This window comes from Poecilia mexicana, unplaced genomic scaffold, assembly GCF_051168715.1.
Source record: "Poecilia mexicana isolate PSO_F unplaced genomic scaffold, ASM5116871v1 scaffold_15, whole genome shotgun sequence".
Classification (NCBI taxonomy): domain Eukaryota; kingdom Metazoa; phylum Chordata; class Actinopteri; order Cyprinodontiformes; family Poeciliidae; genus Poecilia; species Poecilia mexicana.
The window spans coordinates 2,497,357-2,524,989 of record NW_028263384.1 but is presented as its reverse complement, the minus strand read 5'-3'; the positions used below and the strand labels follow the sequence as shown (position 1 = coordinate 2,524,989).

Genomic DNA, 27,633 nt, shown 5'->3' with positions numbered 1-27,633 from the left:
TTTTCTCTCTGTTGTGTTTCCAGTACTGCAAGCGTCCCCCCACGTCTCACCAGGGAAGTGTGTGTGAGTCCAGCTTTGTCTCCGCCCCGCCGCCCAGCGGCTCCAGAGGCGCAGCCAGACATCACCGGTAAACCAGTTAGCTGCTCCCACATTCTGAATCGGATGTGACTCTTCTCCTCGCTTCGGGAGGGAATGTAGATTTTTTTTTTTTCTTTTTTTTTTTTACCAACAATGAGGAACTTCTGTGTCTTCCCTTGTAATCAACATGGGCTCAGTGAAGAGGGGAAATTGAATTATCCGCATTACAGTGCCAGCAAGGCTAATTGCTGATTTTCAGAAGGATGGTGGTAATTATAATTAAAGCTATAAACACTTTAACAAGCATATCCATAGCAGTCATGAGTGCAGTGGAAATGGAACAGAGATGAAACGAGAGCCGGCCAGCGCAGACATGTAAGAGCTCAGAAAACTTTTCTCACGCTGCTGGCTGGGCTTTGGCATGGCAAAAAACACATACACATGCGCGCGCGCGCGCGCACAGACGCACACACACGCACACATGCATGCACACACACTGAAATGACATCCTCTATCAAACCAAGGTTTCTCTTATAATGCACAAGAACAAACCAAATAAAGCATTTTCTCCCAGTTTGACCCTCTGTGATGCTGAGATAATGCAACATGGTAACGTTTTATAAAAACTCAACATGCTAAGTAGTTTTTCAGCGTAATCCAGGTTTGTACTCCACATTAGTTCTTAGTACTTAGCAGAACTATAAAATGCAAGTTCAGCCCACAAGATGAGAAAGGTAGACTCAATGTGTTTGACTTCAGAAAAACACTGGGAGCATACTTTGTATTTTTTGAAGTGTGATGTTGCGGTGCAGTTGGCATTCCACCTGAAGTGGATACTTCCTTTACCAATCGCTGCTTTTAATAGGAACCAACATCGGTTTTTTGTTCTCTCAAACATAATTACAAAACTTTAACAGCTGTTCATAAAAATAGGCAAAATCTACAGTTTTTAGCTTTAGCTCCCCCACTCGGCTCCTTCAGACTAGCGGCAGCAGGAATTAGCAAACACCTGATTTAACCACTTATCTGCTGAGCTCATGAAATGGACTACTTCTCAGTTTGACGCTCCTAATGGCATCATGGGAGTATCGTTGTGATGACGTGCTGAAAGTGGGCCTGCCAGGAAGAGTAGGGGCTTCTTCAAGAGACAGAGACCCAATTTCGAGGCATCAGATACTGCTATGATGCCAAATGATATGTCTTATAAGTCACGTGTGACATATACAACAATTTCATAGTAATCGGAGGTAACATAGGATTTCGTCTTTCATTACATTCAAACTAATATCAGCTTAGCAATACTCCTATTTCTGCCTGACACTGTCCAGCAGTGTTTAAAGTTTCTATACTTTTCAACAGTTCAGACCCACTCAATAACTTAGAATATTATTGGAAGCTTGATCTATTAAATCTGACTGTGTCTACAAAATCCCATCAGTCGTTCCTCCACTTAGCATAATTGCTGAACTCCTCTGTTCTTTAATTCCTCCTAAAATCACTCTCTCTTTCAGAAGAGTTACTGTTGTTGTGGCTGAGAAGTTCATTCTTAGAGACAGACAGTCTCTAAGAACCACTCAAACCAGCAGACCTAAATATGAACCGTGTTCTGAAGTGGAGTTGCATGCAAAAATTAAACCCAATCTCAATGAAGATGATTTTTTTTACCATTATAAAATGTATTGCATAATATATTTTAAAGTTTTAACTGGTTTATATAACTACAACCAATAAAGTTTTATTTTCTCAAAAGAGGTGTTTTGATCTTCAGTTCACAGTGAATGAATCCTGACAAGTTTTTGTGAAAACTTTAAAGCTGCTGAAACATTTTGGAGCTGAAACAGACAAACCTGAGCTTGAATTATTTTTGTTGGAAACTGCTCTCTGCACATTTGAGGAAAATCTGACTTTTGGGGGGACTTACAACTTTGTGACAACAACCGCTACTCAAAATAGATGTATTTTGCAAAACTGCAACCAAAGCACTTTTTTCACATCCCACAATTGATGTGATCAACTTCCAGCTGTTACTACTGGCAAAACCCCCATAGAAGACAACAGGAAGTGGTGGGAAGAGGATGTTTTTTATTTATTTATTTATTTATTTGATTATTTGATTATTTCAAACGGTTTATAAGAAAATGTGTGACATTCTAATGTATTGAATATAAAATTGCTGAGTAAAATTTCCCCAAAATGCCACACATGTAGCCACTCTCAAGTACAAGGAGCTTGTTGCTCCAACACTTGAATGAGACGCTGACGTCTCCTCTGATTGGCCGATAGATGACTGTGAAGCTGGAGATCAGTTTAATGTATTTGTTTCTTGTTAAATTAATCCAAACTCAACCTCAGGGTGACGGGGTAACAATGATTGTAGAGGTGCAGCTGCAGAGGGAAAGGCTTCCCAAACTCCTGTCTGTCCTGGAAGAAATAATGAAGCTACAGAATGTTAGCCGCAGTTCATCTATTCCTCCTGATCATCATTCGAAGCAATACGCTGGCCTTACTCTGACATCTTGACAGATACATCCTGTCCAGGTGTGAAGCTGAACAAAAAAAAAAAAAAAAAAAAAAACTATTCTCTGGACATTTCTTTTGTTGCCCAGCAACTGGTACCAACCTGTACACTCTCACCATTTTTCTAAATGAAGAAGACTAATACTGAAAGGAACACACAAAATATTAGTTCATTTATTAGGATTTGCTAAGATTAACAAATTAATACAACTAAATGAACTCAGTGAAATTTGAGAATCATCTGTTGAGTTAAAAATATAAAAGTCAGAAACGCCATATTCTCATCAAATTACTCCATTGATTTAAACTTCTACAACAAAACCGAAAATCACAGAATGACATGATCATTAACTATTATGCTAGAAACCATGGACATAATACTAATCAAATGCAAAACGGTGAAGTTCAAATGTAATCTGATATTACATCAAGAATATCAACAGAGAAAAATTACAAAACAACAGCTTGAGTCAACAAATGAACAATTTTCTACTGTTCACCATCATTTAAGAAAATGTTCTATTTAATTATGTTTCATTCAGGAAAAAATCTAATTTAATGTGGTATTTAAAGATGAGTTGAATTTTTTTACATTCCTTAGAATAAATTACTTTCCAGCTGTTTCACAGAAGCATTGGTGTCATCATAATTTGTGAGTGCCAGATTATTATTGGAAGCTTGATCTATTAAATCTGACTGTGTCTACAAAATCCCATCAGTCGTTCCTCCACTTAGCAGCTGGTAACGGCGCTGGCTGCTTATGTACACAGGTGTGAAATAATTGGGAGAGTTTTTACATGTTAAGGTAAAACTCCACCATTATCCAAGAAGTTACACTCATTCCAAGTATTTCTCTGTCATGAACATAAATATTACATTAAAAATATGTTTTTAATTGTCGAGTTTTAATGATATTTTATTTCCTTTCCAGAAGCGGCTCCTTGTCCCACAGCCCTGAGCAGAGAACCCGCTCAGCTCACTGGTCAACTCCTCGCAGAACGCCTCCTATAGCCAGAGGACGGCTAAACCCAATCGGCGGATCCAAGTTCTCAGGTCCTGCCTATGAACACCTTCAGGAAGTAGAGCCGTCTGAAAAGGAAACAGAAGCACAAAAAAGGTGAGATCTGTCACCTTTGTCATCTCTCGCCATCTTTCAAACAAGTTTCAGTGCACTCAGTTTTATAAATATTTCTATTGTATTGTTTTTCACTGCTGTTAATTTACTGGAGTAACACAAAATGACCACAGGCCTTTTCAGAAATATATCTGTGTGTATATGTGGGCTGATTTGGAAGTAAGAGCAACTTTTAAAGTGAAGACATTTTTAGGTTCTGTCACACCTCCCTCTCCCAGTCTTTACGTCTCCGCCGCTTTTCTGTGCCGTTTCCTCTCGACGCTGACTCAGTCTAACGAAAGCCATTAAATGAAAAATACAGACCTGTCACGCACAAAGCTTTGGATCTCATTTCAAGCATGAATATTTTTAAAGTCAATCCTTTAGAAATGATATTTTTTTAACTTAAAGAAGAATCTGAATTTTTAGCACCCTCTGTTCCTCCTCATCCTTTTGTTTTTATCTGTTCTCCTGAGCCTGGGTGGAAACGGGGTAACTTCACGTTGCAGTCTGGCAGGCAACGTGTGGCGATGTGGCTGAGCGGAAACGCTCAGGCTGGTGCTTTAAGGGACACAGAACACCTGCCTACTTCTTTGGGCCTTCTTGTTACACCTGTCTTAAATAACAGGATCAGCTTTTTTTCTCATTGTTCTAGCTTAGCAACAGTAATTAAATCACACTTCACATAAACCTGGTTAGCAAGCACAAAGAACCTGTGTGGAATCAACTCCTTGTGAAAGGTGCTGCACTCAGACCGTTTTCCTTCAGTGAATATCAGGTGCCTGTGATCATAGCATTAAGCTACACATGCTAGTGCAATGACAATACAAACATCAAATGCTTTGTAAAGGTAAAAGAAATAAGTATATATGTACATTTCTGCCATGTTTTTGTCATGTAACCGGTCTTTCATTCATAATGCTGTTAAAGTATTAAATTGGAGTTGGTGAATTTAATACCATCTCCTCTCAGAGCCTGAAAGAGACCTGATATTGCAGAGTATGGACTCTTCCCACTCCTGCGCAATTTGGTTTTTCCTGACATACGGGATCTTTCTATGGATCACCGGACTTGAGAGTGAGCTTTCACATGAGATGTACTGGACATTCCACCACCATGAACAAAAGCCGGTCAGCAGTAAACTCATAGCTGCTGAGCTGTTTCACCCTTTAAATTTTCTGTGTTTCTCAGGTAAGTACACCATTTTTTTTTTTTGCGAGAAAAATATTTTAATTTGCAATTTCCCTTAGTGGATGTGTTTTCCTTTGCCACCATGTCTCACTTCCCATATCACTCATGACATTCCTGTCAAATTGCTGCATAATTCTGACTAAAGCAGACGCCTGGTCAATCTTGATCAGTCTGTCGGAGACGTAGTCATAGGAAGCCTCTTGCAGTCCGAGGCCCCAATAAATATAACATATTCTAATTGCTGCAACGTCATCTGACCCGATTTTCTGACACATCAGATGCCAAAATCTGTCTGGTGGGTATTGAATGTAGGCAGGTAAAAGGAAAAATATGAATAAAAGAGAATTTTTTTTTTTTTTGCAAACCATTGGAAATAAAAGTAACTTTTCAATATTGAAGGTTTAATTACAGATAAGCTCTCTGATCCTTCACATAACTTAAAGTGGGATAGTTTGGTTAAGAATCATTGGTGCAGGACTTTCCATTGAAATATTTGTCCAAACTTCCTCCATAAACTGCAGTCTATTACACAGAAACTGGATTTTATTCTGGGATATCATTTGATAATTACAATACTGAAAATGTGTGATCGGAAAGGCTGAAAAGTATAATGCTATATATCATAACCCGAACCAAAAACGAGACTCATTCATTGTAGAAAAAAGCTTTATAGTTAAATTTTAGTTGAAAATGTTATGTAAGCAGGTTCTAGTTTTATGTAAATAAGCCATATTTTAATGACAGAGAATAAAATCCAGGCTCTGCATTCAAGTTCAGATCAAAAAGTATTTAAAAGTAAGACTTGTTTGCCAAATGAAATGCAACAGCCTAAAGAAATCCATCAGTTTTTTTCATCCAGTAACAACTGACAGCATTGATGAGACTTATTTCTTTCAGACTGAGATAAATGAAACAACCTCTTAGTCTCCAAGCCATTTGTGTCGGGACCACCTGCAGAGAAAAGATGGGCTCATCCCCTCGCCTTCTGGCAGCCTGCCTGCCTGCTTTCCCCTCGGATCGCTAGCTAAAGTGTGTGCAGCTCTATTTTTCTCTGTTTGGACACGACTCTTAAAAAAAATTGAGATTCTGTCACAGAAAGTCAAGTGAAACTTTCTTTTTCAGTGTTGCAAATATTTTTGTTTGTAGAAAAAATTTAATTTGCTAATATTCCACTGTGAAATGGGACACACCTTTAAGGACCACTATGTCGACATACCATCAACAATGATCTGTTATTTTTCTTTATTAAAAATGACATGCAATAATATCAAATTTAGTACCTTATTATTGGCCTTTAATAAATTTTGGTTGTGACCGTAAAATACTCTGCAGTAAAATGACAGTACATAATTTTAAAAAAAGTATCTAATTAATTAGAGGTTTTATAATAATTGCATTTTTATTAAATAAAGAGACTAAATTTGATTAAATATTAAAGACTTTGATGCACAATTTTTCAATTCCAATAAAACGTTGCGATTTGACTCAGTCAATAAATATATGGTGTGGCTTTCATAGTTCAGTTTATCCAGCCGTATCTATCTGGATACAAACCCAATGTCTAAAGACACAGAATACCGTTTTCTAAATCATTCAGTTATCTTTAGGAAGAGTCTTGACTTGTCAGGTTGGACAGACGTTTCTTGACCTCTTTAAGAAATAAGTTTTTTAAATAGTTTCTTTCTCTTCACTTCTTCGTCCTGCTAGCACACAACTCTTCCCTTGGAGGAGTTGCGTGCTGACATGGCCTGTTATCGCTTGGGTATGATGAGTTCACTGACAAAAACGACTGGATTTTTTCTGTTTTTCCCTGCCAACCTGTCAGGGTAAATCAAGGTGAAAATGAGTCAGCAGCCAATTTATCGTATTTCTGTTTTGTAACTGCAGAAACAGAAATCTTAAAAAATTAAAAAAGGACATGGCAAAGAGTATGTTTGTTGGATATCAAGGCTAAGCCCCATTTCTTGGTGTTACCCTTTCTCTGAAAATAATAATAGCAGAAGACATCACACTAGACCTTACGGTTAATCTCCTAAATATTTTCAACTGAGAAATACACAATTATATTTCAAATTGTAGATTAGTTGGTAAACAAAATAGTTGAACCCCTCCAACATCCTGACGTATAGACACGTTGCATGTTGTTGTTTACATACAGAAATTTTGTGTGCGCGCACTATGCTGGGCCAAAAGGTCATTGTTTTACCTGCCATCCGTAGCCACGCTGCCATGGTACAACAAACATGTTACCTAAATAAAATCTGGAGATGTAGGGATTATTAACTTAGTGCAGGGCGCCAAGGCAAAGGTAGAAATCACACAGAAGAAACACTGAAGAACAATTCAAATCTGTTTGTATTTTTTTTCTTGCTCTCTGTGCTGGATGTGCTACACACAGATCTGTTGCTGTAGCAACTGACTATCGACAACATATGACACTAATGTATCAGATTCATCATCAAAAAACATGCAGACTTTTTCCACACAAAGAACAGAACATTTAGTCTGTTACAAATTTATGTTTTCAGGCTTCATGTTTATATTGCAATTATTAATAAGAGAGCTCTTCTCTCTCTTGTTCTCGATGAAGGCGGACACTTCTTTCCTCTGCCCTTGCCTGCCCTGCTTGCTCTGTTTTTCTCCTGTCTTTTTCTCTTTTTTTTGGAGCCTTTCGTTGCACATCATCCAAATCTACAAATTATGGATCTGGTCAACCGGTCTCTCAATGCAATTGATCAAATTTTCGACGAGAAGTCTGGGCACAGCAGAGCCTCTTGTCCTGCAGGGTCACACCCGGCGGGATTCACCCTGGATTTATTTATGATAACAGGATTTCTGCTGTTTGGAGCTTGTGGATTCCTGGATTATCGACAAATTTGTGACGGACTTGGCCGAACTAGTGAACACTCAGACTGTTGGTGTGGAGAGAGACGAGGACTCTAAAACTCACTAACCGGATAGAATCAATCTTGGAGCAGTTGCTAGTTTCGGCTCAGTGGAACGACCAAACTAATTTGGATGATTGGAAACAGATGTATCAGAGAGACTTTAGAGAAGATTGAAATTCATAATCTTCCCAACATAAGACATTCTGTTTATGAATTGGCTTTCCCCGTGTGGCCTTGGAAGGTATGTAAGATATGTAAACACAATCCTCCTTCCCTCCTCACCCCCTCCTGTTTCCATGGAGCTGTGGAGATGAGCGTTCCTAAGGACATTCCTCGGTAGTCAACACCTCTATCGGACTATGCCAGGGGCCACAGCCACCTGGCTTCATGGCCCTTTGACATCACCGCCTTCACTCATGTCTTTGTTGCCTTGTTGCTGAAAATGTGCTATATAAATAAAATTACCTTACCTTTTCTGAACACAGCGGTGGTTGATAATTTAAACACCCCATACCAACTCTCTTACTAACGTAAGAGGTGCGGTGCGGTGCGGTGCGGTGCGGTGCGGTGCGGTGCGCACCACAACTCTCTTACGTTAGTAAGATAGTTGGTATGGGGGTCGTCTTTTTTTAAGCAAACCAAAACAACGAATTTTGCTGCACATCCACATGTTAAGGTTGAGAAAGTCAAGCTAGCATAACTGACCTACACATCCCTCTCTCTTGTTATTTTTTGAATGAAAACTTTTTCCTGACCTGTGAAATGTGACACCAGTGGGCCTTTTTATCTAATTGTTGTGGTCTTGACAATTAGCAAAGCACTGCGTCCCTTTTTATTTTACACTTCATGGTGTGCTATGTCGACAACTTGACAGCTAAAACTAATGATAGTCATTGTCAGCGTGATCTTGCTCATCTGACGTCACATTGCAATGTGTCTGTTGACATAGAAAAACTGTCCGTCAAAGGACTTACATGAAGAATATTATTTAAACATAATGTTATGGTCGATGCTTACATCAAGGTTCTGTTTCAGACAGGATGTCCTGTAGGTGTTATCTACATTTAGGCACATCAGGAAAAAAATGCCAGTTACAAAAACACACACCCAATTCATATAGTCTGTGCGAATAGATGAGCATGTACGCTTATTCTGATCACACACTTGTGCTTACAGGGTCACTAACCCACACACTCTGGATCCATGACCCACCCATCCACTCATTCATTGTCTTAGAGGCAAGATTTGTCAGAATGGCAGATGGATGGACAGACGGACAAATCCCTTTACTGTAGCATTGTTGCCGGGGTTGCCATGGAGGCATCTGACCACGACTGCATGGAAACAGAGAAACATAGAGATCCAGAAATAGCAGGGAGGAGAAAATCCAAAAATACAGAAACATTCAAAGGATGTAACAGAGGAGTGTGCAGATAGTTTATGACAGTTAGAAAATGTGCTTAGAAATTTAAAAATGATGGTGGTTTCTTTTTATCCCCGATTTAGAAGCCTGGTGTTATCTCAGCAAAACGGCTGACAGGAAGACAGAAAAATTGTTACGACTATTTTAAGATAAATCTTTTGACCAACTGGCTGATGAAGAAGTTGGGTGGCTCTTTATGTGCTTGTTTGTTTGTTTTTTTCTTTCAAATAAGGAATAGTTTTTCTCTACTTAAGTCTGCCCCATGCAGTGCTGTAAAGAAAACACTTGCATGTATTTACATTTTCTCACACATTTATTGGGACTTTAAGTGGCACATTACTTATAAATGTGACACTTTTAGAAGTCCTTTTCAATGGAACCACCCAGTCTTTTGGGGTATGTTTGAGCAGGTTTTGCACATCTAAAGGTTGAATGTTTTTACTAATTTTTCAAAATATTTCAAGCTCAATCAGATTGGAAAGTAGGGGACTGTAGTTTTCTGGCCGATCACTGATCTTTACAAAGCCTTCCATCAAGGCACAATGCTAATGACACGCTATTGGTTGGTTTTGCAAAGCAGCCAATCCAGGTGCACCATTCAATTGCATTGGCACTGATTGGCTGCACCCCCAAGAGCGGAAATGCAGAAGACTGTAGATCAGGGGTGCCCAAAGTCGGTCCTCGAGGGCCGGCATCCTGCATGTTTTAGTTCTCTCTCTGGTGGTAGTTACAACCTTTCCAGCATGTCAATGTTCCTCTTAGGCCTTTAATGAGCCAACATTTGATCCAGGTGCGTTAAACCAGGGAGAGAACTAAAACATGCAGGATGCCGGCCCTCCAGCACAGTCTTTGGACACCCTTGCTGTAGATGTTAGCTTATGCCGCAGTGCTGAGACAGTTTCTTCTGTTCTTATTAAGGCGTATTTGGTGTTTGAACTATTAAAATAGACCATTGTATAAGTGGTCTATACCATGGTCACAGAGAACCACATGGTTCTGCAGACAGACTCCTCCGTAAGCAACAACCTTATAGTTTCCATCCAGGAGTTATTAACCATTCGTACAAATGTAGATGATTCTTCACCATGTCAGATAAACTTTCCTCCAAAATATACATGTCTCCTGCAAATACAAAACCAGATCGTGGAAAGGGACTAGTTGAAGAGAAATATCAAATATCTCAGCACATTTCCTCATAAAACATGGCAACAAACGTCTGACCAACCAGACAACACTTCATACAGATCTCTGTTGAAATAGAGTAACCAAGGCCTGGTGTCGAGTTCAGCAGATGAAGAACACCTACGGCAAGGAGAACCGATTTCTGTACTTCAGATGAAGTATGTCAGAATCTAAACCCTGGTGAATACCAGTGAGCCACTGTAAAATAGCTGGCTCTTATCCTGCTACAATGTGAACTTCTGCCTCAGTCCCAAGTCTTTTGCAGAGTCACTGGTTTCCTTCCAGGATTGCCTTGTATTTAGCTCCATACGTCTTCCTACCAACGATCCTCTCACCTCCATGTTTCACCACAGGAGTGCTGGTTTGCTCTTGTCACAACACCTTGAACTGTTTGAGCCAAATGTTCTCCACGACAAGAGTAACACTAGCTTTGTTTCCAAATTGCACAATATTTGCACTATTTGACATTTCAAAATAAATTTGCTTAATGGAAACATGACAATTTTGAAAAAACTTGTTTTGATGCTGTGTTAAAGGGGTTCTTTGGTTGTATCGACATTGGTTTACTTCACAAAACTGCAATGGCAACTTTTTTCTCATCTCCATAAGAGATGAAAGAAAGCCATCTCTTATGGCTTTCTTTCAATACATTATGCTATTTTGTCTTGATAAGAAGTACTTCAAATTTCGTTTGTAATTTCGCAAATAGTGTAAAGCACAACAAACGTGTTTGGTGTGTGCAGCTGTGGAAACCATCACATGTTTTTTCCCACAAATTCACTGTTATTTATTTCACACATTCCAAAATAATATTTAGGATTGACAGATGAATGAAACTGTCTGTGTTAACCTGTAATGAACTCCCGTTTATGATAAAAGCCCGGTCACTTTTCTTTTCCTCATTTGGACACAATCTCCATGTTTTAGTTATTTTTTTCTTTTCGCTCCAGCTGCTCCATCGTTGCCCTGCGGGTCTATATCTGAACTGCTCTTCATAGATTGTTGCAATCTGATTATGTTTCAGCACATCAAAAGAGAGATTTGTCTGTGAATGTTATCTTGGGAATTAGCACCCTCGCATCATCCTCTCTTATCACTTGCAGGATCCTCTCTGTGGGCTCCCCCAAATCTCCACTCTGCTTTTTTTATGTCGGATGGAGAAAAGAAAAAACACACAGCAGAGATAAAACATGGAAGTGATTTCCCCAAAGTGTAAAAAATGTACCTCTAGAAAACAGTGTTATTTTTAAAGCAAAGATGGAAAAAATAATTTGTGACGAGGATGAGAATTTGCAAGGGCAACGGAATGGACATCGTTGTTTTTGAGGAGTGTTATGAATGATTAGACAAAGATAAGAGCCTGTCCTGCAGATTAACACTGGATTTAGACACGGATAACACAGCGGGAAATGGTTGGTCTTAGAAAGAGATTACTCCAGGAGTCAGTGCAGCCAGATCGGCACCTAGATACAGAGATGAGAAGTTTTGGCAGTGGAGATTTGGGTTGAAAAAAGAAAAGCTTTGGAAAGTCAGTCGGGCTCGTAGTGAAACTGATAAAGGCCTAAGACTGAGCTGGATGAATGGGTCAAACTTCATGGGACCCCGAAGGATGCATTCATTAGTGCTATCTTACAAATCACAGTAACTTATTTAATTATCTGAAGACAACAAAGCTGGCTCTGTGGGCAAAAGGTGGTAATTTAAGGGGTCATCTTTGTTCAGCCAGGAGATTCACCACTAGATGGCATCATTTGTTAAACTTGTCATGTTTATCTGGTGAAAGAAAATATGGTTTGCTCTTGTCACGACACCTTGAACTGTTTGAGCCAAATGTCCTCCGCGATGAGCTGCGCTTCAAATTGGAAAATATTTGCACTATTTGACATTTCAAAATAAATTTGCTTAATGGAAACATGACAATTTTGAAAAACTTGTTTGGTGCTTTGTTGAATGGGTTCTTTGGCCGTATCAACATTGGTTTACTTCACAAAACTGCAATGGAAACTTTTTTCTCATCATACAAGTCACATGATCAACAACTGGATGTTGCCACTGGTGCAAATCCCGAAGAAGAAGACAGGAAGTAGTTGGAGGACAATTGTGTGGCATGTTTTTAATGACTTATTGCATGAACAAACTCATTCATGTGATTTTAATTGTGTTTCTTATTTACTGGAAACACTGCAATTGTGAAATGGTGTTCTTTTGATATTATCAGAATGCTGACAGATTTGCTCACATTTGTAATGGGAACACAGCTAGTATGACCTTAACATCAGTGTTTACTTTTTATCACTACATTTTGTACAGTTACTGTACTTCATCATATTTTAAATTCATTGAACAAACAGTGGGAAAATATTGTAGAATTAACAATCCCAAAAATATTTGAGTGGATTTAAACTGTACCAACTGGAATCCATGCTGAAAACGATAAATCTAAATGTAAACGGATACTTTCTGTTTTGTGATGGTTTTAGTAAATGACTGAGCCGCCACACAGTGGTTTCTCTGATTAATATGACAAGAACAAACGAACATAACCATGTTATGGCCGCCTGATTCAAGTCCTACACAAAACCAAAGTTAACTCCTGCTACTTTGCAATCATTAGTTCATTTAAATATTCACATTAAGGAATGGATTTATATGTTACAGTGGAGATGCTAAAAACTAACTTAATAAATCTATAAATAAACTGGATAAACTTAGATAAAAAAAATAAACACCGACCTCTCCTGCAGGACAACATGACAACAGGGGCAAACAATTTAACACTAATACCACAGAAGAAGAAATAAGGAGGGGCTCCCGATATTAAAGTCACACGGTTATAACAATGACAGAGTTTTCAAAGGTGTTTCAGTCAGATAAAGGAACAATCCAAATGACAACAAAAAGACGACATTTGTGTAATTATAACAAAAGATAAATAAAAACCGATTAAAACAATTCTTGTCATAAAAATTTTTCATGATAAATGTGTGTACACATGGAATCATAGATGATAGCTCAAGTATCAGAGACTTAAATCAGCCCAAATGTGTGAAAGTAAAAAATATTAAGACTTTTGAGACAATGCCAAACGCGATGGTGAGCAGGTTTTCCACCAGCGGTCAAAGTATGAACAATACGTACAGAAAAGTCTGATTAAAAAACTTCTGCCCTCCTTGCAGCCACACAGTCTCTAAACCAACTCACAGAACATTTTAAAGCAACTCTTGACCTGAAGTTACCCCGCTCTCACAAATCAACACACAATGCTGTCCTTGGCGGAGGCTCAGCGCCTCAGCTCCACTCTCTTAAAACTTGTTAAAATCAATAATGAGAAGAACTCTGTTGCCTCCTCCTTGTCTTTATGTGAGAATTTTTGGAGGTTTTGTGTGTGTGCGTGTGTGTGCGTGTGTGTGTGTGTGTGTGTGTGTGTGTGTGTGTAGACTCAGATATAAAGAGATGAAAGATGTCAGACTCATTTTCTTCCCCTCTACATCCTTGGTTTTAGCCTGTGAGACGGCTGAGGGCGGAGAGCTGTATTCTGCAGTCAGTGTGGGAGTTTGAAAAGGCGATTGAGTTGAAAACACAGCAGAGACACGATGACTTTTTCCCCATAGTGAAGGGTGGAAGTTTTCTCCAGCTGAATAACCTTTTCTCCCCTCCTCCTCTCTCTCTCTGTCTTGTCTCTTTCAGGGTCCACTCCCAGGAGGAGAGCCCGGACTGCGACACCAAACAAGATGCCTTTGTACATATGCAAACTCCTGTTTCCATGGAGACACAATCGTCGGCGCTGCCTTGGTGCGGTAGTGTGCAGGTCCGCTCCCCTCCGCAAAGCAGTCGCAGCCTGAGAAGGCCTGGCCGCCGCCGCCGTAGCCTGTCCCCGTCTCCGCCGCCATTTCGCTCCTGCTCCATCCCTATCATTCCCTCCGTTCAGGGTCACCACGACAACGAGGTGTCCTGTATGCAAACCAGCCCAGAAACCACTGAGATGTCAACAACCTGCGAGGAGGAGAGGAGGGACAAGGCGGCGTGCACCCGGCCCTCCTCGTCCTCATCCTACTTGTGCTCCTCCGCCATCGGGCAGCGGCAGGAGGCGGCGGCTCTGCTGCTGGAGGAGGCGCAGGAGCAGCTCAAAGCGTTGGCTCTTGCCCACAGGAAGCAGGAAGAGATCGGCAGCTGCTCGGCAGCAGCCGCGCCAACGGAGCCTCGAGAAACTGTTTGCTTCCTGAACCTTAGCGGCGGAAGCGCTGTGGGACTCGGCTGCAGCGGACCAACGCAGACCCAGCTACTATCGCACAGAGACCCGGTCCAATGAGGCCGCTCCGTTTTCGGGACACGCACTTTTTTTTGTTTTTGGTTTGATACTGTTGGCAGACCTGGTGTTCTGTATCTGTAAGATGTAAATTGAAAATGTCAATTTGAAAAAAAAAATACATCAAGCGAAATCCTATCAATATGCATACTGTATGGATACAAGCGTACAAACACTCTGAGTGGCCAACTTTCCACTGACTGACCGTATGGAAAAGAGAAAAAAATACCTTCAAGCTTTCATCGACAAAACACTACTTAGACGAAAAGAAACCAAATAGTCTGTCAAATCCATGATGTTTTTAACTGTAAAAAGAATATATAAATATATATATATATATAAATATATATGAAAATAAATATATGGAATTTAAAAAGTGACCGAGTACAAAGTTGAAGAACACAGGAATGATATTTTGGTTTAGTCTTTATTTCTCCACCCTTTGTTTTGTATCTAGTCACACATTTGGTAATGAACAGCTTCGTGGTTGTTGCGCCGCACGTCCAGGATCCAGGAAGTCACCGTCAAAGAAGAAATCTCCTCTATGATCTCACCCCCTCTGCCTTTTAAAAAAAGAAACTGTGACCCAGCCAAGAATTACACTACTGCCCTCTGCGGTTTTCAACGTTTTTCAGAATTTACGGCACAAGAGAAAAACACGAAGGGAATCGGGGAAATAAGTCAGCTTCCTGAGGGGAGAGGATTATAACTAACACTTCTTTTCTCCGTTTTTGTTACAAAGGATATTTTCACACAGAGGCGCACACACACACACACATTAATGCATTATTTACTTTGTTGGCTGGGTGTTTCACAATGAAAAGAAGTGCAGGTGAAAGACGGACAGATCACAGGAGTTAATCTGATATTTTTTTAGTTTGCCGTCCATTTTTAGTTACTAATGAACAATGCTGCTTTTCTGGGGTTGATGGGGGATGAACCATGTCGTTTTGGTATTGAAACAAGAAATAAATGTCTCTATGTTGTATCCTAATGTATGAATTGGAAGCATTTGAATTTCTGTAAGAAGTCACAGCCCAATGTTTCTGGTGTCAAAAAATGGTTGCAGTTCTGGTAAAGATTTTTCAAAATATCACTTGGTTGATTGATTGATTGAATGATTGATTGATTGACATGAATGTCCACAATAGTGACAAGTTTTAAGCCTCTGGCTTAAAGACAAGGGCCATTTTATCATCTCCAATTAACCTAAGCATATTTTTCAATCACAGTACAGAGCAATACAACGTACCGTAACTCTTTCTACAGATTTAAAGTTTTCCCATTTTGTCATCTTAGGACCACAAAGTTAAAAACATATAGTTGGTATTATTTAGGATGGACCAACTCTAATTAGTCCAACTCTGTGATGTGGAAGAAACTAATAATACTAACATTTACTTCACATTTTCAGTGCAACATTTTTACACTTAAAACCAACAGTTTTAAGTATCTAGGTAAGAGTAGATACTGCGTTCATTTTCCGACATGTCATTAAATGTCAGATTTATCTGAATATGATTCTTAATTCACTTTTATTTCATCAATGAACAGAACATTTGCCAATAAATGCTGAATAATGTTAATCCTAGTAAAAAGAAGTTTTTGTCTTTGATGTATCCCAGTGATTTTCACCCAGTTTTTTCCTTATTGTTGAATCATAAACAATGAGGGTTCACCACAGGTTTCTTGTTTTCTTTAAAGAAATCAGAAAAGCCTAAAAATGGGTTTGTTACTCTTTCGAGATGGACTGATGTCAGTAATCTTGTTTCCATCAATGTTTTTTATTCATTTTTTTGTAGTATCTCATTAGAACAGGTTGATGGCAATGGCAAAATTCAAAATAACTAAGTTTTATGCTGGGTTGAGGTTAAGTTCTGACATACTAAATGTCTTACCAGAGGCACAGACCGTAGTCCAAACCTCCAGCTTCCAGTGGAGAACTCTCCACTTTTCTGAGATGTGTGATCCATGCTGGTTTCCAACTTCTACATCTTGTTTATTACAGTTTCCCTTTGTACCAACTCCAGGAATGGTATGTAATGGCTGCCCTGCACCAGCTTCACTCGTAGAGCCATCCACGTTGGGCTTCGTTCAGGCTCCACAGTGGAAAGCTGCTTTTCTAGTTTAAAGTTTGTAATAAAGGCTTACACTGCAGAGTCAAGGTGGTACCACCAGTTAAACCTGGGCTTCTCTTCAACCAGTTAAGTCCAGAGATCCTTTAGTACCAAAAGGTGCCATCGATTCCTTGAGTTTGTTCCTTACTGGAGTCTGAAGGCAAAGTTTTCCACGGCTCATTAATTCTTGGCTGACTAGTCAAACTGGCTGTGTCTCCTGAGGGCGCAGAGATTTAATCAGGGTGAAAACAACTAACGTGGTTCCTCATCAGTTCAGCTCATTAGCTGTGTTTGAAGAGTTTTATTAATTTTTGCGAAGCATATTCGACTGGGGAGATGAGCATTTTGCTTTTCAGTCAATTCAATAAAATCACTCAGATGTCTGTTTCAAACTGCTGATTTTTAAAAAAAATCCTTTCTTGTAAACAAAGCTGCTTCATGTCATCAGTCTGACATTCTTAAAGCTGCAGTATGTAACTTTTACAAAATGTTTTCCCCTATTTGTTAAAACTGTCACCATGTTGTGAGATAACCTGTGAAAAGATCCAGCTCCTCTGCCTCCTCTTAGTACTAGCCAGAGAAATACGTCACTTGGTCAAAAACAACCAATCAGAGCAAGGGGGAGGGTCTTAGTGCTGTTAGTCTCCCACATGTATGATATATGCTGCTCACACCCTGGCATTTGCTCTCTGCTGCACTACAGCTGGCTGAACATGAACAAGGGGTGTGAATACTTTTGCAAAGCATTGTGTAAACAAATTCTTATTTCATTATAATTAAAAATGACTAAACTTTGGATCAGGACACTATTCAATACACAACACTGTCTTTCTGACCTTTCGCCTGCATTTTGTCAAATGTTTGTTTTTGTTTTTTTGAATAATGATTTTTTTTGCTGAAGTTTAGCATTGCTATGTAACAAATGTTGCCCAATTATCAATGCTTCTGACGGTGACTTACTGTGTAGGCTGATGTCACGTACTGTACAACAACAGTACATTACCATGACCTTTTAAAAAGACTTGATAAATGTCTGATAATTGTCTAAATGTATGACCTCTGCTGCTACTCTTTATCCTCTTCTTGGGTTTTCATTTACAGAACGCTCTCAAGAAAAACTGAGAGGCTGAAAACTCCCCAAGCGAAATATGAGAATGAGTCATGTCCCGTTGAGAGGCTGGCATTTATTGTCAACATTTCATGACAAAAAGTTATTACAACATCTTGAGAGAAAAAACTATTACTGCAGTCACGTAGGAACATCAGCACAGTTTGTCTTTGAGCATCAGTAATTATACAAGAGTGGAGGAAAAAGCTCATTTCCAGCAGAAAAGACGTTTCTTCCTTCCTTTGAGAACTTCTATAAAACATGTTAGATGTGTGAGCTGTTGAACTTACTGAATTCAAGCCTGCTGGTTTAACATGATGAGAAACAGTTGAAGAAGGAATGAAGATGTGAATTTGATTAGGAAAACAGATTGGTCTCTCTTTTTTTAGTCACAAATTTAGAGAGCATATCTGCCTTTTTTATGTTATCATTTTTATTTAAAGTGTAATGAGTTGTGAGAGGAGTGTGTGTTTGTATGTGTGCAAATGGGAATGTTTAAAAATGCACACACTGCAGATTGGAGGTAATGTTTGCTTTGGTGATTTCATTATGACTATTTTTATTCCTATGTACGACTGGGAATATGAAAATAACTTTGCTTATCAAACACCAGTAAAATAAATGTCATATTTAAGAAAAGAAGACATTAAAATATACAGGAGGGAGGCTGGTCGTTATGCATGAAATGTGTTGACAACAGTCACTGAAAATAGACTGTCAGTGGGAGCCTAAACATAGCCAAACTTTGTTCTCTCTAAACTGGACTTTTTGTCTGGACAATGTGGGCCATGACATCTGTAAGCCTGCAGGGGTCCCACTGCATCTAAAAGTCTGCTACCACTGACTTCGTGTGGTTTAAGTGGAATCAAAGTCTCTCCAGAGATCTCTGTTCTTGCTCTTCATCTCCTGTTTGGTTACTCATCTTCTGCACTCCAGTTGGAATCAGCTTTTCTAGTCATACTGACAACTGAAAAAGCATTAGACATTAACCGCTTTCACCCAGTCATACCAACAAACATAGCCATATTTATTCACTCATACACAGTCTGATTGGGATCTTGGATTATATGCCTTGCCCAGCAGTATACCAACTCACAATGGAATCAAACCAATTGGACCACTACTCCACCCACCGAACCACATCACTCTCTGTCTCTTGTTCTGTCCTGGATGATCAACAAGGTGACATCTTATAAATCCTCAGGGTCCAGTTGGCATTGCCTTGACAGTCATCAAGGTACCAATTGATGACAATTTCCATTCAAGTCCAATTGATCAATTGATAGTCTTCCTGTTGGCAAAACATCACAACCCTTGGATGACATGATCAGCAACACCTCACACCTCTTTGAGAGTCTGATTGGTAATGTCTTACCATCCTTTGAAGGTCCAATCTGTATTGCCTCTCCAGTCTTCCAGAATGTGATGCGCAAAGACTTGGCAGCTTTTAAGAGTCTGATCAGGGAATTCTTGTCAGTCTTTAGGGTGTAGTTGGCAGCGCCTCGTTTGTTGAGTCGCCATAATCTACTCCTTGTCATATCATGTTGAGCTGAGTCCAGATACATTTTGTGTGTGTGTGTGTGTGTGTGTGTGTGTGTGTGTGTGTGTGTGCGTGTGCGTGTGTGTCTTTTCTACTGCTGCAGAGAGAGACTGGTAGGTGCTGCTTCACCTGTTGCTGCTCATTTTAGCTCATCAGGAGGCAATATTTAAGGAGCAGCAGGACTAGAGAGGAATTGCCAGATATTTTGGTAATCATCCTCTTCTTAACTTATTGGCTTCTACTTGTTGTTATTTATCCCTTGTCTTTTTCTCTCTGAGTCCCACTTCTGCTGTCAAAGTCTCCTTGTTTTATCACTTCATGGATTTCTGGAAGACTTCACACCAACACACTTACATACGTGACTCTGCAGATTCTTCTGAGTCTTACACAGAAAAATCTGCTTCCTGGAAGCCACTTCTCTACTTGTCTGCCCTCCATCACTGACGCCCCTGCCCCAGGACTTATCGAGAAACAACTTAAAAAGGAAGAATGCCAACCCCATCATGCCCTCTGCTAACCTCAGCCACAAAGTACCGACTCTTCAATGACCTATCATCATTTCACCAAGTAAGACTAAGAAAAACAATAACAGAAAGATTCTCTTCTTCTGCACATTTCCATCCTCACACCAGAACCAGACCAATCTTTCAATCTTTTCCTCTTGCCACGTGTACAGTGAACCTCCTGTGGGTCAAGAAGTAAAAACAAATTATTATTTTTATTATTATTTTTGTCAGCAATAAACACTTTTATTTGATTCAGTGGTCTGTCGTTTCCAGCACTAGTCTCATATCAAAAGGACGCAGTTGGCAGCTTTTCTGAAACATGATTATCATTTAATCTCAACCAGATATTATTTTCCTTTGACCTCTAATGGTAACACTTTTCATACTTTATGCAGAAATTCTAGAAATGTAACATGATTTTTGTTGTACTTTATAACAGTGGTGGACTAGATTAAATTTTAGTTATTTGGAGGGTCTGCAATTAATCATATTTTATTTTGAAACTACATATCGACAAAATAACCAACATTTTGATTCAAAAATCTTTTTGCTGCTAAATTATTGAATTAATAAACATGACCTCAACAACAAATATATTTATTGTTTTTATTCTGTCATTTAGGTTATTCAACCATCAGGTTGGTACAAAGTGTTTCAGGAACCTCTGATCATTCATGGAACTTTAGAAATATGAACTGTAGACGCCAACATCTGTGCTGCTGCTACATGTTTAGCATTAAGATGCTATTTTCAGCTAACTCCTTCTAGCACACAGAATCAGTCTATACCAAAGTCTCCATCAGATCAGTTTACAGGCAGAATTAACCCCAGTGGCCATTGAGAAGCTGTTTGTCCTCCATCACTGCTGAAATACGCAAATGCAAAGGTTCCATTATAGACTTTTATTTGTAAAAAAAAAAAGAAAAGGAATTATGTTTAAAAAAGTTTAACATTTTAAACTCTGCTCTTAATTAATCAAAATTAATGTTATAAATAATGCCTCAAAGTCCCAGCCTTAATTTTTAACTGATTACAGTCAGTTGCAGCGGACCTCTGTGCCCTTCATGCACTAACGCTCCTGTTCTAGTATTTTGCCAGATATTTGATTCAACCCCAGGTGAACTCTTGTGGGATAGTCAGTAAACGGGTATAAAAGACTGTTCTTAGCCACTATCAAAACTCCAAGTAAGCAAATATTTGAAGTAAGAGTGTTTTCCTCCTGAATCGTAACACTCTCCAAAAGTTAATGCCATGGCAGACTAAAGCTGTTCTGACAGCCTCGCTTCCAAGTTCTTTTATGTGGGGTTTTCCATAAATTTTTCCACCTGTCTGTGCTGTATTTGAAGGAGATATTTAGTTAAGCTTTACCACAATTTTATCCTCTGGCTGGGCTGTTTGACTTCATTTTCCTGAATCCACGCACAGCTTTATGGCCCCAACTGGAGTTTTGCTGCTTCAGCTCCCCTCATTCACATAAAAAAGTGTCAACCATCAGTATAATGTCTGCCAATGCATGTGTGCGAAAGACACTGATGGCAGCAATAGAGGTTAGAGCATCAGGCCAAAGAGATAAGAGCTACGGCTTGATCCTCCAAAAACACTTTGCTGGCAGAGCGTCCAAACCCATCAGACTTCATCTGAACTGCAGCCAAATCAGTGTCACAGTCCAGATGATTATTTGTGTGCCTTGGTTTAATCTCATAAGCAAACATTGCTTTCTTTAGTTCCTCACGGACGCCTACTGGTCTCCTCACAAAACGCCCAGCGGATTGGATGGATTGGTCGCAGAGAAAGAGAAGCAGAGATAGAGCCAGTATGTCTGTAATCTGAGGTGGTTTCGTTTCAAAAATCAGGATTCTTGAGTGTGACAGCAGAGCTAATCCCTGGTGGAAATGGAAGGCCTCTGGGTGAGAGATCTCTGCCAAGCTGCATGTTTGTTTGTTTCATGACGTGACTGCTCATGTGTTCTCCATGTTCTTGTTTTCCAGAGATGGAGTTTCCTCTTTGTCAACATCATTTCAATGATGCTCATCAGGCAGTCGCCTTTTTTAAAACCTTTAAGCATGAATAAACTGAGACAGATTTTCATTGGCGCAATCCAAATGTCTTATGTCTTATCTTATACTTGCGTCCAAAGTTATTCACAACCCTGAGAGATTTTTCCCAAAAATCCGTCCATCCACCCATCCTGCAAAAACATTAAAAGTTACCAAATATTTCTGGTGTAAATACTTTACTTTTGTCTTGAACTAAGAGTAACTGATAAGTCACTTTTCAGCAAAGATATAGGAGTTTGTTCTAAGTCAATCATTTCTTAATATTGATGAAAAAGTATTTGTTCTACTGATAGATTGTCACTTGTAACATTAAAAAAATGTCTTGTTATTGGTGAAATAATTTCCAAGTGCAAGTAGAACATTTTTTAATCAATATTACAGAATTATTCACTTAAAACAAGCTCCTATACCTTTGTTAAAAAGTTGCCTGTAACTTAGTTCTGTTTTATTTGAAGTTTACTAAGATATTTATATTAGAAACCAGATAAAAAAAATCCTTCAGTTTTTGTGTTTTTGGAGTGAATTATCCCTGCAGGATTGTTGGAGTCCTGGTTTGTGTGTCCAGCTATCATTGGGATAGAGTCGTTTTCTTAAAATAAACATGAATAAATAAAGATAAAAAATATATTTAAATTGGCATTCCAGCCATCAAAACATCACAATAGTCTTAAGATGTCCAGTTTTTTTCATTTTTTCACTGGTATTTTAATTTATCCCTGGTAATGAGACCATGGTACATTATTGTAATCAACTGAGAAAAAAATGCTAATTCTTACAACAGGATGCAGTGCTGCAGATGATTCTGTAATAGCTATGCCGGTGTTCTGACTACGGGTATGACAGATAGAACACCAGCCCAATCGGTGGTGCTGTACCACTGCCACAGAAAGACACAAAAAACACAGAATGGAGCCATGTTTGTGTTGTTAGAGAGAGAGATGGCTTTTCAATGTCATTGTTTTAAAAAGTTGCACTATTACACTGAAACATGAACCTGGTGTTTTGAAATGTCTATTATGGAAAAAAGTAAGGAAAAAGTTCTCTCTTTCACTGTGGCGTCTAGCAGTTATAATTTCGGCAACACTCAGTTCATCCATCCATCCATTTTCTGTACACCCTTGTCCCCAGTGGGGTCAAGAGGGGTACTGGTGCCTATCTCCAACACTCAGTTCAGTAAAGTTCAATTTGATGTTTGATATATATATATATATATATACATATATATATATATATATATATATATACATATATATATATATATATATATATATATATATATATATATATATATATATATATATATATATATATATATATATTTTTTTTTTTTTTTTTTTTTTTTTTTTAATAACAGCAATTATTTTAATGCCCTAACACTGAAACCAATGTGTTTTTGCTTGAGGTTGTCATACTGTCAGAATCTCATACCATCTGTAGCTAATTGCACTGATCCCCATAATGTAGCAGGCACAGCTGCAAACATTTTCGGATCACATCCACGTATTTTCACAGTCAGGTTGAAGTAGCAGCAGGCTGAGCTGGATGGGCCAGATGTTCTCCCCAAGCCACATCCTCTGGTTCTGCCTGCAGCTCTGCAGACGTTTCCAGCTCAGATGGAATATGTGATTGTTCCAGCTTGTTCTGGATCTATAAATTGTATTTTCCTACTTAGAAGTGCCTGGAAAGCCATCAGAGAAAATCACATGTCTGGTCTGTGTCATTTGGCTCTCTTCAGAGCAAAGCAGCATCTGCATCCCGTCCCAACATCTTAGAAGATCGCCAAAGCCTCCACAGTCACTTCAAAAGTGTGTCTGAGTGAGCGCTGTCGAGAGCAAATTTTATTAAACAATTGAATCGCAAATGGACTTAGAATGTGTTTATATACAAAAGCCCAGTCATACATACATACACACACACACACACACACACACACACACACACACACACACACACACACACACACACACACCAAAACACAGGTGTTTGGACTCAGGTGTTTACAGAAACACTTTATTTTGGGCTGTGGTTGCTAATTAATACATCTGTTGAAAAAAAAACACTATTTTGCAGTTACTGTGTTTCCATTACATAAATTAAAATAAAGCAATAAGTTGTTCATGCAATGTAATTAAAAATCATGGCAGTGATGGATGTAAACTGTTACTTATGAATACATCTCATGTATCATAATTAATTCCACCATCTATCAGCCAATCAGAGGAGACATCGGCTGTGGAGCGACAAGCCCCGCCTACTTGGCTACCTATGTGGCATTTTAGGGAAATTATAGTGGGTGGTTTTACAGAAGAGTTATGGATTCAACAAATGAGACACAACGTTTTCTGAAGTGAGAGAGCTCAGATGGAGCCAGCTGCAGACTGTCCGGAAAAAAAAAGAAAGAAAAAAAATAAGACTTCTTCTTTTTGTGTAGTTGCATATAGAGTACTGCAGCACATTTATTATCAACATATTTGTTTGGTACCTGTTAGCTGGTTCTCTCTCTCTCTTCCAGATACATTAGTCACAAATGGGATTTGCAAAACCTGCTTAAGGAAGCTTTTTCTTCATGCAGAGCATGTATAATGGAGCCGACATAAATCTTAATTACCGTCTCACGGGCCATGCTCAGAACAAGCAAATCCAGAGGTTTCGGGAAATATTAAAAAATAATTAGAACCTGATTAATTATCTGAGGCTTGACTTCTTTTTTTCTTGCAGTCAGATTGATGATGTGAGGAGTTCCTAATGATGCGGTACAAAAAGATAATGATGCTGAAAAGGAAAATCAACAGTAGAATTTGGCTGATGGACAGTATCTGGTCTTGTGGCTCCTTGTGTGACCAAAGGATGTAAAATACGCAGGAATAAACAGTAAGAGGAAAGAAGACATGAGGATCAGGGGAGAATGCTGAAACTTTCAGCATGAGTGTGGATTTAGAAGTTAATCTGGCCTAAATAAAGGCTGCTGACTTATTCTGCTTTTTATTGCTTTATTTTTGCTTTAAATTTGTTTTTGTGTTTCTACTACTTTAGAACAATTTTGATCTTTATACAGGGGGCATCCTTCACAGCGTGACTTCAACAAAGCAGTCAACTTCACAGACATTTTTACTTTGTTGTGCATCATCCTTCATCTCCACTGTGAAACCAACGCATGTGGAAAACCTGACTTACATTATTGTTACTTCCTCTGCAACTGAGAAATATAAACTGCATTTATTGTGAACTATTTACTTGCTCAACAATAATTAAATGTAATATTTTAATGAAACAAAGCAGTGTGATTTTGGTATAAAAAGAACCTCAGAGGTTTGTCGTAAAAGAAAAGTGAAAAACTTCCTAAATTCTTGGTTTCCTAAATGTTTTCTATTTGTTTCACTGAAAGTGTTTTAGCTTTTTCTCACGAACAACAAGAACACTTTGAAAACATGAGTGTCCTGTTTTGGAGTAAAATCTTGCTTGATGTTTGTGATTCCAATTTAAAATGAAATTAAAGTGAAAGCAGCAAAACCATGGTTAATAAAATTCCATCAGCATCAGCTTTATTTGCTAAGAGGTTCTAGTTTGTAAAGTTGTGGAATTGTTAGCATGGCCCACAGAAATACAACTCCAGCAGATGGCCAACAAGCTGCAGTTTGGACACAAAGTCCTGCTTCTCTTCACCGAGCCGGCGGACACTCGGACTCCAGGCATGCATCTGCTGGACAGCCGCCAAAAATCAAGTTATTAGCTACTCAGTGGAAAATGGGGTTCATATCAAACTGTTTGATATGCGTCAGCGAAGTGATAAGGCAGAGAGATAGCACCATCTATGTCACAAAATTGAATCTGATTTTTAAAGAGCTTTTGACAGGAGAGATTAGGGGCCTCATGCATAAAAGACTGCGCAGTTTTGACACTAAAACTTGGAGTCTGGAAAAATTTTTGAAAAGTGCGGCGCACAAATAAAATCGGATGTATAAAGCCGTGCGCACGCACGTGGCCACGCACCTTTCCTTTATAAATCCTAATTTGGGGGAAATAGAGCACAGCTGCTAGTCCGCCCTGTCACCACCCATAAATACATATGTAAATTAATATAGACACCCGGAAGTCTGCCACCACGTGAAGCAATAACCATGGCAACGTCCTTGTTTGTAACAGTATAAGTTTTTATTATAATAATAATTATATATCGTATTTAAAAGGTGCTTTGAGGGCAGATAATGTCACCTCACAAAAATAAAAATACATTTTAAAGAAAAAAAAATCCAAATTAAAAAAATACAAAATAAAGAGATCCTGTTAGAACAGCAGCTCGTTCAGCCGGGATTTAAAGACAGAGTCAGAGGGTCATTTGAGTGGGAATGTGGACGTTTATTCTAAATAGTAGAATCAAGTTGTACAGTTACAGAATAAAGATGCTTTATGTCCATAAGGCACATTCACAAAGCGGGCAGCTCGACTGAAGGATGGCTGCAGCTGGACCACCGGTACCGGTACTGGTACCGGTACCACTTGGTTTTGCTCAGACTGATCATCCTGGAGCTCTGAGCAAAACCCAAAGGAGTCGTGCGGTAACGCTCATAAACCACCATCAACATTTCCCAGCAGATCAATATGATCTCTGATCAATCCTCCCTCTGAATCCTTCCATTGGGGATGTTCTCCATCAGAACCAAAGGGCTCCACAATTACGCGGCTCACCTTTATGTAGCTACTTATATACGTGTGATTGCATACAAACCTTGATCACATTAAAAATAATCAAACCTGTTGATTATTTTTAATCAGTAGGTTTGAGTTAATCTCCTGATCCAACCCTGTTGTCTTATTTTAGTGAGAATGAAATTACCCCGCAGATGCAATGCATGCGCTTCGGCTAACGGACCAATGTGTTGCCCTGTATGAGACAAAAACTGAGGAAAAGTACTATCTACATTCGAGAGAGGTTTTCACATACTTCTATTTTTATTTTCTTTATTTTGTGTGTGTGTTACCTTATTGCCTGAGGATAAATGCGGTTCAGTTTCATCGTTTACCTTTAAGCAATAAAATATTAAAATCATGATAAACATCGGTTTGATGCTTCTTGGTCTAAATAACACCGATTGTAGTCAGACTTCAGTGTATTTAGGTGAGTTTTGACGCTTTGTGGTTTGATATTGTTCACAGAAAAAGTTTGCGTGGCTGCCGTACATTTTCACGCCAGCGAAAAAGTGTGCGTATATTTACGCAAACCTTGACGCAAAGTTCATTTTTATACATGCCGACTTTTGCATAAAATATGGGACCACACTTTTTTTGTGCGCACGCAGGCTTTATGCATGAGGTCTGTGAAGAAGATTTTAGGTTATATTTTTGGAAAATCTCTGGCTCTATCTTCTTCTCACGGATCCCAGGTTCTCCTGGCGGGCCAAAGTGAAACCACACAGAAAACAACAATGAATGTTGACGTCACAGAATTACAGAGTTTAATCCAATAGAAGACAACGTATGAAATTACAACAGAAACTGCAGAACGACAGATACATACATTCATTTACCTGAGACAAATGGAAAAGAAGAAGAAAGAAAGAAAAGGAAAGGCGTGCAAAGACGTCTTTGGAGAATTGCAAGAGCAAAAT

At 39.0% G+C, this 27,633-nt stretch overlaps 1 protein-coding gene across 1 annotated transcript in view; it reads left to right on the top strand.

The window, feature by feature from the left end:
* nrg3a (neuregulin 3a) overlaps positions 1–14,783 on the top strand; it is a 95,740-nt gene extending 80,957 nt beyond the window's left edge. Inside the window, 3 exon segments of the mRNA XM_088013353.1 lie at positions 24–127; positions 3,527–3,712; positions 14,081–14,783. Of these exon segments, the coding sequence (XP_087869479.1) occupies positions 24–127; positions 3,527–3,712; positions 14,081–14,783 (993 nt within the window).
* Positions 14,784–27,633: the final 12,850 nt, after the last annotated feature.